Below are 14,863 nucleotides of genomic sequence, written 5' to 3' on the forward strand. Positions count from 1 at the left end.
AGGACATACCTGTTTAGCTCACTTACATTTTGCACTCCCTTGAAATGCTAATGTCCCTCTGCTTGTGCAGATAAGAGGAGGCAGCTCTTTGCTATAATAAAACATTTTAGTTTTGCTCTATATTAAGCAAATTCTGTCGGCTCCCCATAGGAATGCTGTGCTTGATGTGTCATTGAAGTGACCACTGAAGCGTATTGCTCAGTGAGTCGGCAACAAGATTCTAACGTTACCTCCAAGAAATCCATGGCTTTTTGACTTTAGTTGTGAGATTCAAAAGTATCTTGGCAAGAGGCACTTGCTGACAACTGACCTGTTAGACACACGGTCTCTGGAAGAAGAACTTTGTGCATAGGCCTGAACCCACTTACAAAGCATCGAGGATGCACCCAGTCCCCCCCAAAGGCAGAAGGACTTCTTGCTCCACCACGCCTTGCAGAAGACTCTGGAGGTAGCTCTCCATCCATCACGCAAAGCAGGGTCTGCGTGTATCTGAACGCCAGGGGCTGTGGTATGCCGCCAAACAAGGACGCTCCTGCTAATGTGGCCTGTGCAAACACATGCTAGTGATCACATGCCTACCATAGGGTGGGTTTGTTTAGATGTTTTTTCTATGTCCCTCATCATTGTTTTAACTGAGCGTCTCACTAACAGTTCTGAATTTAACCTCATGACGTCTCTGTGAGCTAGGGAAGTACTGACTCCATTTTACAGATGATGGAGGGCGGAGGGAGTCAGAGAGCTCAAGTGATTTGCTAAAGGTCATGCAGCAAGTCTGTAGCTAATAACGGAACCCAGATCTTCTAAATTCAAGTCCTTGAACGTGAAGCCAGGGTTTCATTCTGATCTTATCTGACGCTGATGTAAAGTGGGGTTGCAGCTCTGACTTCACTGGAATGACACCAGCATAGGGGAGAGCATCGTTCATTATGCAGTAATGAAGCATGCCTGGAAGGTCACCAAATTCAGAAGGTTGTGGACTAAATGGGGGGCATGCGCGAGGGCAAATTCCGGTCCCAGAACCCTCCATGAGATTCCCCTGCCTGGCTAGGGGGGAAGAGGTCATTCCCCCAGGTAGGCCAGTCCCAGGCCATTTAGGGCTTTTAAGGTGTCGGTTACAACCTAGAACTCCACCTGCAGAGCAACAGGCAGCCAGTGCAGATCCCGGCGCACCAGGGTCACAAGCTCCCAGTGAGACTGCTACAGCTGCCGTCTCTAAATGGTAGGAACATATTGCAGCAGTCTAATCTCGAGGTAAGACCAGCATGGAGAGCAGGAGCGCAGTCTGAGGCTGAAAGGGAAGGCTGCAGCCGCCTAGCCAGATGCAGATCGTAAGTTGCTGTGTGGGTCGCTGCTGTCATGTGATCGTCCAGCAGCAGCTGGCGGCCTGAAGTTGCGTTGCCTAGTAACTGGCAGATAGTAACCCTCAGTCAAAAGGATCGATGTTCCCTCCAGTTGCTTCCCCCAGCACAGCCGTCATCCTCTCAGTCTCATTTGGGTTGAGTTTCAGATAGCTCGGTCTCATCCATGCCCCCATCAGCCCCCAGCGTGGCCTGAGCACTGCGCTGCTTTGTCCAAGTTGGATGAGCTAGAGATCTACAACTGGGTGCCATCAGCATGCTGAAAACCCACGACTCCTTACAAGCCCTCACCTACTCGTTAAACTAGGGGGTGGAGGGAAGGGTGGCAGAATGGTCCCCTGCAGGACCCCATGCCTGAGAGCTCGTCAGGAGGAGGCACAGGCATCCACAACTCTCCATTGAGGTCTCCCTGAGAAAAGGACAGAGACACCAAAGAGCAACCGTGACCACTCCCATCACGCAGGCAGGGCCAGCCTTAGGGCAGGCGTTCAGCGTGCCAGCTTCCAGAGGGCACCAGATCAGCATCCAGGGGATGCCAAGTTGGAGGGGGTTGGTTTTTTGCTCAGCTGCTTCGGGGGAGGAGCACAAAAAACATTTTCTGCCCTGGGGCAGCAAAACACTAGGGCAGGCCCTCCATATAGGACCTTGGTTGCCCCTGACAACAGCCACTCCAGCCAGCCCTGAAGGAGTCATTTGTTTGTCCTTTCCTTTTCCTTTTCTCTCTTCCCCTTGTGTCTGTTTGGTTTGAAGAAAGCAACTCAGCTGACCATCATGCTGGGTGAATAACTCTCACTTCTGCTTTAGCCCAGTCATATCACCAGGGATGAACTCAGGTTAAGATTTTTCCAAAGTGCCGAGCGATTCTGAGTGCGTCGATCTTTTAGGGGTCCAGCTTGTGACACCTTCCGAGGGTCTGGCTCCCGGAGGCTGAAGGATGAGCGCCTTCTGAAAAATCAAACTTCTTTAAAGTGTCCCGGTTGGGCCTCAAAAAATTGATGCCCCAGTTTCACTAGTTATCTGTGTTGATGTCTTGCAGTTTTCTTGCATATGTAAGTTACAGGTAATAAGTTCAGAACATTGTGTACTACTGATGAGTTAACTTCCAAACACTAACCTCTGGGTGCTGCCCAGTGCCATCTAAACAATCAGGTCTTTTCATGGATGCTAAATTTGGGGGTCTAAATAGGTTGCCACTGTCTTAGTGAGCGAGCTAATTTAGTGATCTAGGGAAAGTGTGTAAACTCTGTGCTTTCAGTTAATATTAAAAATACTAAGTTCCCTCACTTTAAACTCTCAATAAATGGTCAATAAATAGCCCTCATGGCAGTACAACCTTGCCTGGATCCCACTGGGAAATGAATAACATTCCTGGGCTAAAACAGTAGGTGTTAAATTTCCTTGACAGTCGTGGAAACCTCTCTTCTGCAGTGATCATTTCAGTCGGCCAAACCAGTTTTTGGCAGCCGGCAGTTTTAATGCATAGTCATGAATGTGGCCAAAGATGTACCAGAGACTGGCAGCTCTAAGAACCCCAGGATTATTTTGATATATTACAGCACTGCGTTTGTTTTCCAGAAGAGACGTTTTCTCTCTCTCGGGGGTTTCCCCCCCAATTTGCTGCCGTCACTCAAGATGAGTTTTTACAGTAAGTTCATTGTAAAGGCAGGGGGTACAAGGGGGAGGGATTCAGAAAAGCTAAATGTAAGGCAGTGTGGCCTAGAGGATATGGCACTAAACTGGGTCTTGCAACTGACCTGCTTGGTGACCTTTGGCAACTCTCTTCTCTTTGGGCTTCCGTTTTCTTCCCCGCCTTTGGTCTATCTTGTCTGTTGAGCTTGTAAATTCTTTGGGGCAGGGACTGTCTCTTACCATTTGTCTGTACAGCACCAAGCACAATCTTGGTTAGGACCTCACTGTGCTACTGCAATACAAGTAAACTGTAGTAGTAATAAATATATGAATCCTGCATTTAATGGAGAGGAAGAACAGCGAAAAAGGCTTGAGTTTATCCTCTGCAGCGCTTCTTGGTTAATAGCATTTTTTAACAGCAATGTGTGGTTCTCAGTAGCATTTCAAAGGATTGCACTTCTTGTATTTTGCTTACACTGCACAAACAGATACTTGAGTTTTACAGGCCTTACTGTTGTAGCTGCGTTGTAAAGTTAGATTGTACTCTGTGTACCTGTCTTTATTTTTTTTTACATTCTCTGGCAAACACAGTTAAAAGATTAACATTTCCTTTTAAGCCTTATTAGTATAAGACCAAAGCAGTCCTGTTTCGCATGAAGGCTGATAGGTTCTTGCACGTTACTGGGGAATTTTTAAAAAAAAGTTGATCTAAACAAAGCGTACCTGCTTTCTCTTCCTGGAATTGAGCATGCATGTCCTGAATGGAGCAGTGACGTGGAGCTTAGCATTTGAGCTTTGGCAGCCAAGGTAAACTTATTGATATGGCATAAATATCAATGACTTTAGAGCCATCCACACAGAAGCAGGCTCTGTAAAGCAACACAAGTTGCTTGAGGTTCATTAGATTTTGCACTAGTCTTGGCATGACACATTTTTTTTGTTCTAACTTAGTAAAAAGCCTCCAGTCTGTTTATTCCCTAATGGGTGTAAAGTGTCAGGGGGAGGTGACTCGGATATTGAATAAAAACCCCTGGTACTCGTGGGTGAGGGGGTAGGAAAACACCCTATCTAAAGCAGAAGATGGGAGGGGTCCACATAAAGTTTCCTCAGTCGGAAAGGTGGCTCTTTCTCTTAGGGCTGGTCTACGCTGTGGGAGGGAGGGGGAGGAGGGAATCGATCTAAGATACACAACTTCAGCTACGTGAATAGTGTAGCTGAAGTCGAAGTATCTTAGATCAATTTACCTGGGGTCCTCACGGCGCAGGATCGCCGGCCGCGGCTCCCCCATCGACTCCGCTACCGCCGCTCGCTCCGGTGGAGTCCAGAGTCGAGGGGGAGCACGTTCGGGGATCGATATATCGCGTCTTAACGAGATGCGATATATCGATCCCCGATAAATCAATCGCTACCCGCCGATATGGCGGGTAGTTTGGACGTACCCTTAAACTTCCTGATGTCTACGGGAGTTGAGGCTTGCTGACAGGTTTATATCAATGGCAGGATTTCCCTAGGGTAGGGATTTAGTTAATGCAGCCACTGAATAGAAAAATCAACTTGACCTCATTACCACCAAGCCAGCTCATCAACACTCATAGGAAGGGGTGGTGAGGGGAGACTCTCTCTGTGAGCATGTCCCTGTAGAGATCACTCACTCACAAACACACTACACGGTCCAGCTGGAGACTGGGGTTTATCTCCTCCCACCCCAAAAGGGAAAGGGCACAGGGCCTGCCTGCAAAGGTGGAAGATCCCAAAGCTCTGGCTTTTAGTGGTGTCCTCTTCTTCCACCCCTTCAGCAGGCTCAGAGTCACACTCAGCAGCATGTCCTGGCTGTGTTTGTCCCTCAGATCATAGGTCACTGGAGAAGGAAATACAGCCATGGGGGAACAATATATACCCCAGGCCCAGCCACTCTCCCCCAGTAAAGACACTCAAGCAGATGGGGGGGCAGATTTGTGTAAGTGGTTGAACTCTTTGTTTGCACCTCAGTCTTGGGGGTATGAGGGTGTCTGGGCTGTTGATTCTAAATCCATCTAGTTAAATGTCTTTAAACTAAGCTGTAGAAGCTTGAGGCACTGGGAGTTTCCTAAGGGTTAATGATTGGGTGGGAAGAGTTGATGGCCTGTGCAGAAATTTGCCAGGACACCTTTTATAGGAGAGAGGCTGCTACAGTTCTGCACAGGAAGCAATTTTTATTATTGTGGGAGCATCTCTGGTCAATGGCCTTGAAAGTGCTGAGAGCTAAATTGCCTGGAAAACCAGGGCAAGTTCTGGAACTCATTGAAAGCACTCAGCCTGGAGGCCGATCCTATTGCTTCAAGAATCAGAACTGCATTTGCTAGTGTATTGTTACCTGCTATTAAATTGCTTTGTGCACGTGAATGGAGGAAAAACACATATACTCTTGTCATTAGGGGCATCTTCTCATTGGGTGTCGACTCTGGAAAGTGTAGCCAGAGGCGCTAGCCTGAAAACCACATTCTATTTCCATCTGTGACTCTCTCGTTGCAAGGAATGGGTTGGTCTCAAGTCTTTTAGTCACTGACATCAGCTGGAGAGCTGTTGCTAATGGTCCTTGGATGTAAAGCATTGGTGGGGCTGGAGAAGTTAGCTGATGGAGGACTCTTGAGTCTAGAATTTGCCGCCCTCATGGATCTGACCAGTTTTGTTTTAGTGTTTTAATACTGAAATGCTGCTATGTGCTATGTGTGGGATTTGTAGTTTGGATGCCTTGTGCTCCCTTTCTCTTCAATGGTATGGGATCCCCAGTGGGACTACATCTCCCATGATGCACAGTTTTCCCTCACTGACATGAGACTGTGGTGTGTTGCTTTTTGACTTCTCCCAGAAAATTTTGAGTTTTCAGAGGAGAGGGTGGGATGTGTAAATGGTCCAACCAGCTCTAATCAGAAACCTGAAGTCAGCGAGTTAGCAAAGAGATTCTTATGCCAGAACACCCAAGATGTCCTGATCCTGCCAGTCCTTTAAAAACTTGTTGGATGATCTCTTGAGAAGCTGAACCCCCCACTCCCCTTGACTTCAGTGTGAATCGAGGGTACTCAGCATCTCAGGGAAAATCAGATCATTGTTCCATAGCATGTATGTCTGACTTATCACTAACAAAATAGGAACAACAATTTTTGCTGCTACCTTAGCTCTCCAAGGCCCAATAGTTCAGGGGCTTTTAAGCCAGTGGGGTCAGATCTGGAGTGTTTGTGCTGGTTATTGACATGCTGTGTTGTTGGCATTAGGGAATCCCATCAGAAACAGCATGTTGACCAAGATGGCGAAATGTATCTGATGCAGATGTTACTTATTAACACATGGGGAAAAGTTAGGGAGTTTCTTTATAAAATGCCCAAGTCCATGGATCAGAGAAGCCAATAGATAATTTTTCATGTTATAAAAGTCCTAAAAGAGATGCTCTAGCTCAAACAAAGTTATGGGCTTGAAACAAGAATAACTGGGTGAAATTATATGGCCTGTGTATTATGCAGAAGGTCCGACTAGATGATCACAATGGTCTCTTCTTGCCCTAAACTCAATCAACCTATGAATACAAACTTTGGTTTTCTTTCTTATTTTTCAAAGCAGAACATAAACTGCAAGTCTTTAAAAAAAAAAATGTACTATGTGACTTCTGTCTTTGTATTTAGTTGTAACCTTGTAGGGTGGGGAGGGAGGGGTGGAGATTATATACAGTGTAATTGTTTTTCTGTGGATTCTAATACTGATTCTTGGCTGCGAGCCATTAGCGCAGGCTAACGGTTTTCTCTGGGACTGACCTAATTTTACTGTTGGCTCGTTTGGTAATATAGGCTGCTGATGTGAGACAGCTGGTGCTCCCTTCCCTCCCCAGGGGAGCTGGGGAACTGACCGTGAATTCACCAGTCTTGTAAGTGAGGGAAACAGGTTCATTTACAGACTTGGCTCTCTTACAAAGTAATCTGGTATTTCTGATGCACCAGCAGCAGGCTTGCTGTGTGCTGGATATTTCTACAGGGAAACTTGCAATTAAAGCTTGCATCCACCTACTCATGTCAAGGGTCACTTGAACTGGCAAGAACTTTTTCTTCTTGTCTCTGTGTGATCCTAGACACTAACTCTTGGACAGATAATCTCTGTGCCATCCCTGCTTTCACTCCTCCATCCTCCCAAAAAACCCTCACTCCAAACGATGTTGACAATATGACTGCCTGGCATTTCTGTTATCAGTGCAGTTCTCAAGGCTAGAATTAAAGCTGAATCAGGATTTCTGTTACAAATCCTTATATTTCTTAGGTCCAAATAGCACTGCTAGGGGAAGAAAGTTTGGGGTTTTTTTTGTTTGTTTATTTGTTTAGTTTTTTTAAAGTAGCATCCAGATTTAAGCCTTGGAGCAAAAATACTAATTTTGTCCCTTTAAATCTGTCTGGCTATGTGGAAAACTGCCTATAGAATTGAACAGTAGTTCTGTCTTGGCAGGGGAAACCAAGCATTTCTGAAGCCAGCCCCACACGAAATGCTATCTTTGCAGTCCCACATCAGTGAGCGATACACCCCTGATATTTTCAAGGATGGATGTGTGTGGGCTGGGGGAGGGTCTTGTAGGAGGACAATATGGGTCTTTGTCCCCCTCTAGTGGCAGGCCCACATAAGAGGATAACAAATATATTGTCCCTGCCAGCTACAAGGGCTATTGTTTTAGCACAAGTGCTAGAGCCTCGTGCTTTGAATGTGAGAGGTCTTGGGGTCAAATCCCGGCTGGCAGCCAAAGCGGGGTTGATTACCTGGGGATTGGGCTTATGTGTGTTGTAGTAACTGGGTGTACCAGGATGAGTCAACAAAACTTTAGAGAGCCACAGCTTGAATTGCATCCGAAGAAGTGGGCTGTAGTCCACGAAAGCTTATGCTCTAATAAATTTGTTAGTCTCTAAGGTGCCACAAGTACTCCTGTTCTTCTTTTTGCGGATACAGACTAACACGGCTGCTACTCTGAAACAGCTTGAATTGCTTTTGTAATTCTGAGCCACAGCCTAACGATAGCAAAACCTGGGTTTTTGTGTTAGGAACGTTGCTATAACTATTCCCAGGAATATGTGCTTTGTCTAGCCTTGTGTCAGTCAGTCAGCAGAACCTTGTTGCTATAAGGGACTGGTGCCCTGGAATCTGGTGTGTTGCAAATACTGTGATAACAGGTTGTTCTTCTAGTAGTGTCCCTGTGGCTGCACTTCAGGTATGCATGTCTCTCGAGCCCTTGATTGGAGATTTTCAGTTAGCAGCGTCTGTTTGGCCTGCGCGTGTGCCCTATGCCTCCTCATGCCGTATAACTTTCTATAACAGGAGACTATCCAGATTGAGTCAAGAGTGAACTTTCAGATGTGTGGAGAGCGTTTTGCAGGTCTCAAAAGAGAAAACAAATCTGGAAGTGTCTGTCATGGTGAGCAACTGGTAGCGTGAGAACATGTTACTGAGCATGTAAACAGCTTTATTTTCCTGCCTCGCATGCTTCCTTGCTATGCCATGTCACCAATGTAAATTTGATCTCTTCCAAGTGACTCATGTACAAGGACGCAGGAGAGCCTGAAAAGCTATCTGGTGTATTCCACCCAGCAGCATGTTGTAATCTCCAGCCTAGAGAGCTGGACTCTAAATCATGCAGCGTAGCTCAATGGTTTTCAGCCCCTCAAGACTGAACCCAAAGGCAGGAGTCCTCAGTTGTTTAAATGAGGAATGTTATGAGCCTTTTTCTACACGCTCATTACTTCCAGCTAAGCCTGGAGTGCCCCCTACACCATCCTCCACACCAGGGGACTAAGGTGCCTGCAGCACGTCTGAGGATGACCACTTGCAACTGATGGAGTATGGGACTGGGTGTGAAAAAAGTCAAAAGCCCTTGAAAGAGTGTAGTTTGAATGGTCATTGCCTCTAATATCTGTGGAGAAATCATAACCCTCCAGGTTGAGAGTCTTGTATCTATGGTGATGTGTCTAATGGCTCATTTTGAGTTTTGGTAAGTGATGGCCACTTCCTAAAACAGTGAAATATGGTTTATATCCAGTTTATTTACTCAGTGTCAGTTGTAGCAAACTACGTCAAAAGCAGCCTCACTGCATTCACCAAAGCTACGCAGTCAAAAACTTTCAACGGAGGAAATTTTAAAGTGCCAGTCCTGGGAGATCTGGGTTTAGAGTTTCAAAGTTGTTCTCTAAGGACCTTGGAACCGGAAGATGGCCACGGTTAAATCGGGAAGTGTTTAGTTAAAAATTGACATTGTAACGCAGATTGCATATAAAGACATTGTCCCATAGAGCTTTTGGTTAAAAAGGCCAAATAATATATCTAGATCAGAATGCAGGAAATCTCAGACTTTAAGGCCAGAAAGGAGCATCATGGTCATCTAGTCTGATCGAAATCAAACTTAGACTGGTCTAATGGAATTATTGTGTGCCGCGTGTTCAATCTTCATACATGGCTATTGTAAAGGATGGGGAAAGTAAACCTTGTTTCTCCTGATGAGTTTCTTTTTGTTTTCAGGACCAGGAAGAAAATAAAGGAGCCACTAGTTGGCCTGAGTTTTACATTGATCAGCTAAATTCAATGGCTGCTGTAAGTATTTTTCCAATTATTTTTCTGGCATAAGTAAAATAAACAAAAGTGTTCTTTAACAATGTAGTTATGATGTAATCAACTGTTGCACTTCAGAATATCACTGCCCTCAAATCCATGCTAAATTCTGCCTCCTTTCCCTCTCAATAAACTTACTGTCTCCAGTGTGTGTTTTACATAAGGTATATAAACACACATGCACACAGAGTAAGTAGTGGAAATGTCATGGCAGGATGCGTAACGTGCAGTTTGACTTGCGTTCACCCTTATGTCAGGTTACTCATAGAAGTGTAAGGCTGGAAGGGACCTCAAAATGTCAGGTCCTGCCCCCAGGGGCGCTGAGGCAGGACCAAGTAAACTTACACCATCCCTGACAGGTGTTTGTCCAACCTATTCTTCTAAACCTCCAACGATCGGAATTCCACAGCCTCTCTTGGAAGCTTATTCCAGAGTTTAGCTACCCTTTATAGTTCGATTTCCTCATCTAAATCTCCTTTGCTGCAGATTAAGCCCATTGCTACTTGTTCTATGTTCAGTGGACACTGAGAACAATTGATCACCAACCTCTTTATAACCGCTCTTAACTTATTTGAAGACTGTTATCAGGTCTCCCCTCAGTCTTCTTTTCTCACAGCTAAACATGCCCAGTTGTGTTTTTTAAACTTTTCGTCATAAATCAGCTTTTCTAAACCTTATATCGTTTTTGTTGCTCTCCTCTGGACTCTCTTCAGTGTAGCCGCATCTTTCCTAATGTGTAGCACCCAGAAGTGGACACAATACTCCTGCTGAAACCTCACAATTGCCAAGTAGAGCAGAACAGTTAGCTCCCTTCTCTTACATATGACACTCCTGTTAATTCACCCCAGAATGATTTTAGCCTTTTTCGCAATTGCCTCACGTTGTCTCCTATTCAATTTGTGATCCATTCCAACCCCCAGATCCTTTTCAGCAGTACTGCCGCCTAGCCAGTTGTTCCCATTTTGCAGTTGCTGTCGTATCAGGCCGAGCTGTGAGTCAGCTATAATAACTAGACTGAAGATGAACAGTGCTGCTGTGCAGTTCTGCTGCATTTTTCAAAAGAACCTGAGTGAATTCCAGTGGGAGCTGGATGCCAGACTCCTTTATTTTCCTTTGAAAATTCCAGCCCCAGTGTCTCTTCAATATCTACTATTTGCAACAAATCTGGATCCCTGCTAATCTTGTTACTGACGCGTCCTGTGGTGTTTGGCCCTGACAGGAACACTGTATTACACTGTGGGCTTCTTGATATGTGAATCCTGGAGACTATGGGTGGAAACATTTTTCAAGGGCTATGGACTTTGCATTGTGATGCAACTAAGCATTCTATGCATACACCATAACTGCATCTCTCTGATGTGCGTGCAAGCAGGAGTGTATTTCTGGATACAAAATGATTATTGTTACAGTCACTTAGCACCAACATAGACATGGTCCTTGCCATGAGAACTTGCAAGCTGAAAGACACAGATCAAGCAAGAACGCTTTGGGAGACCGTAGTGCACTTGCTTTAATAGCTGCTTTTCAAACCACAGTTGCTTGGCATTTTAAAGTCTCTTGCCTTTTTTCGATCTCTTCAAATATTAAAATCTTTCTTCAAACACTGATTGCTGCTATAAGTGGGTAAGCAGTTAGACTATCCTGAGAGCCAACACTTAATTGCACGCTGCTCAGCAAATCACTTCAGCTGAAAATTAGTATGAATGGCAGAAGCAAAGATCTTAACGAATTCAAAATGTTCAAGACAATTAGTAGTGAAGGGCTTGATTTGACACCCTTTGAAATCCTACATGTCTCAGTGTTTTAGCTCTTGCTGCATAATGACATCGAAAGCTCTAGGGCTGGTCTACACTTACCAGAGGATCGATGCTGCAGTGATTGATGCATCGGTGGTCAATTTAGCGGGTCTAGTGAAGACCCACTAAATCGACCGCCGATTGCTCTCCTGAGAAGAGTAAGGGGAGTCGACAGGAGAGCGTCTTCCGTCGACGTCGCACAGTGAGGACCCCGTGATAAGTCGATCTAAGCTACATCGATTTGAGTTACACTATTCACGTAACTCAAATTGCGTAGCTTAGATGCACACTTCTCTTTAATGTAGACAAGGCCCTAGTTAAAAGGCCCTAGTTAACTTTACATCCAGACTTCCATTATAATCCTGGTGTTTTCTCATCAAAAACTTTCTTCTGGTCAGTTGCTGTTTAGTTACGGGAGTGTTGATAAGATCAGTCTCCGCTCCAGTAACTCAGAATGAATGAAAATCATCAGACTTGGTATGTAGCCATGGGCCAGGTGGTCAGTACCACGGCATTAGAGCCTCAGCAATACCATGGGTAGAGAGAGGCAAATGGAGGAGCATGGGGGAAGATAGGCTAGCCCAGATTGGGGGAAGCTGGAGAGGTAAGGAAACAGGTGGGCTGGAGAAGGTGAAGAGAAACTTGGGGTGCAGTTTGGGAAGATCTTCGTGCATGTGCTCAGAGAAGGTGGGGGGAGCTGGCTGGGCTGGGAGTAGTCATGTGTAGGAGCTGAGTTTTTGTGATCAAAGCTTTTCAGCACTTCGGGAGCTCTGCAGTGCCTTTGATCTCCTGGCAGTGCAGACACATCATTAAAGGGGCATGCCTGAAGAAAGGGGCGAACGTGGTTTTTTGCTTTTATTGGCATCTCGAAGCCCTGAACTTGTCTTTCCCTCTTTGGCTTCACCTCTGCTCTGTTGTCCAGGCCATGAGGCAAGTCTCCCAGGCAGCTTTCATGAAGAGCCGCTCGCTGCCCTGTGGTACCATAGGCAAAGACGCATGTCAGTGACAGTTACAATCAGCAAGGGCCCGATTCTGCCACCCACACTCCCCTCAAGTGCTGCCTCCCCGCGTGAGTAGCACCACTGATTCAAGGGGCAGCTCAGAGTGCAATGTTTACCTCCTGGAAGGATGGCAGAGCTTGGTCTGTAGTGATTACAATGGAGGAAGTGTCTGTTGAAGCAACAGCCCATTCGGATGCCCGCAGCTGTCCAAGCAACTGCAATGGAGCAGTGCCACGTGTGTGCTGTGTGTACAGAATATTTGTTTCTAGTCACTGTAACGGCTCTAACAAGAGGCCCTTGATCAAAGAGAAGAGACACAGTATCTACACATACCCTGCTTTTGGGGCAGTCAGCATCTTACCTAGTGACGCCGGCAGGAGTGAATGCCGGGTAGAGGCAGCTGCAGTTAGTCCAGCCTGTAAAAATACCCAGTGGCTAAGGGTGACACTCACTCCCATCTCCACCACAGTCTGTGTCATCAGGCTTGTGTGGGGAGCTCAGTCTCCCCCCCCCCCCCCACCCCCAATCCCCTGCAGGGCTGACTTGTGGTCTTGTGACTTCTCCATGGTCCCTGCACAGTCACAGGGTCTGAGCCCACTGGATCATTGTGAGTGCAGATCCTCCTCTAAAACGATCTACCACCATGCTGCAGCATCCCCTTGCGTTCCCCTGCCCTTCTGTGCAGGGACAGTGGAAGACTGATGTGATTCTTGTACAGGCTCCCTGGGTATCTGGGTTAATGTTCTCCTAAATGCTTAAAGAATTACAGTACTCCTAGTCCTGCCCAGGCAGCATGGTGCATATCGATCTGTCTGCGGAGATCATCGGTGGTGTCTTGTTTCAAGATACTGTGATTGTATTGTATTTTTATTTCTGCCCCTTGGAAAGCTGCTGTCTCCCAAGGACCAACCTGCTGATTGGACCCTAAACTTTCATTTAGTTTCTTCTAGCCCTGACAGTTGCAGAGCAAACATTCCAAGTGTGAATCAGCACTGGGTGGTCTGTATGAGTTTGCAAATAGGCAAAAAGGTCTGAGCTGCACAAACTGCTCCATTCATCTCTATGGTGTGTTGCCTCTGGAATCTAATGGTAACCCAGAGGACGGCATGCACTGGTCATTCAGCTAACATGTTGTTCCATTGCTGTTGGATACAGTGGAGCAGATGCTGCTGTCGAGGCTTGCTGCGGTGAAGTCAGAGGTCAGGTTAACTATGTACGTGCTCACACAGGGAAGAGGGAAAAAGCTGTAACCCTTACGTACTGGTAAAAGTCTCCACTGCTTCCCATACATTCCCAACATGTGCCCTGCCCTGTTTAACATTCTGGCTTCTGCTTGGTGCTTCTCTAGCACAACTATGTACTGTCAGTTCAAACACCTGTGGCCCGTTGAAATGGGACAATGCACTGGCTGTATTAATCTTCCCAAACATCTGGATTTTGGTGGTTCCCCCCCTCTCTCCCCAAGTGAACCTGCTTCAGAATTCAGCATTAGCTCATCACATCAAAACTGGAAGCCTTTCCCTGGACTTGAGCTTGCTGAAAAGCACACAGGGCCTTGAGTTGTAGCCATATCTACTGATTATGTAACACACAAACTCCCTGCTGCAGCAGCATTTCCTCCCCTCCAGCTTCATGGGCGTCCTCAGAAATGTTGAAAAATAAGTCTTCATAACTGCTCAGTGTGGGCCCAACTCTGCTTCTGTTGTAATCATGGGAGTTTTCCCATTGACTCGAATGGGAGCAGGGTAACGGCTGAATACACCTTCCTAGATCAGAGAGAGACCCCTCTCTGGATGGGCTTTCTTTAGTTGATCACATTAAAGCTACATTAAGGTGGTATCTAAGGTGTCCCTCTTGCTATGTCTGAAGGAGTTTTTGATGAGCCCTGTTTCGTGACAGCCTGGCTGACCAGTGGGAGGCTTCAGAGCTACTCCGAGTAGGTCAGGGCTGCTCTCATCAATGTGACCCTTTTTTCCCCTTTCCTTGTGTAAATGAGAATTCTGCAAGCCACCGTCTCCCCTGGATGAAAAGCCCCTTCTCCCTTTACTGAAAGGAACAAATACAGGCATTTGCCTACTTGCTACCAGTCAGAGCTGCTCTAGTCCTTTTGCCTGTGTGTTTGCAATTTTCCCATGGTACGGTAAGCCTAGTGTGGATAAACCGCATATTGGTGTTCCTCAGATGTGGGCACTGGGTTATAGGGTCATAAATGCCTCAACTATTCATTGTCCTGGTGTATATAAAACACTTCAGCTGTGCTGGAGGAGATTAAATGTACCCCACTGGATTTCAGTTGAATTTTACAGTGGATTGCTCTCATGGAGCGGTGACATCATCCATCAGACATTTCTGCAGGGCAGCTTCCTCCCTTGTAACACGGCGGTGACAGCTGTCCAATTGCATCACCAACCAGCAGGCAGCTTGAGCGGAAGCAATAACCATTTAAAAAAAACCAACCTCCTTGGTTTTTTGG

General features: G+C 46.2%; 1 protein-coding gene across 3 annotated transcripts in view; it reads left to right on the forward strand.

Moving 5' to 3' along the window:
- The window catches only part of DAAM1 (dishevelled associated activator of morphogenesis 1), a 180,639-nt gene that overhangs the window by 109,592 nt on the left and 56,184 nt on the right, over positions 1–14,863 (forward strand). For all 3 annotated transcript variants that reach the window (XM_034767842.1, XM_034767844.1, XM_034767843.1), the window contains one exon: positions 9,504–9,575. In XM_034767842.1, the coding sequence (XP_034623733.1) occupies positions 9,504–9,575 (72 nt within the window). The remainder of the gene's footprint in view (positions 1–9,503; positions 9,576–14,863) is intronic.

The sequence above is a fragment of the Trachemys scripta genome, chromosome 4 (genome assembly GCF_013100865.1).
Source record: "Trachemys scripta elegans isolate TJP31775 chromosome 4, CAS_Tse_1.0, whole genome shotgun sequence".
Classification (NCBI taxonomy): Eukaryota; Metazoa; Chordata; order Testudines; family Emydidae; genus Trachemys; species Trachemys scripta.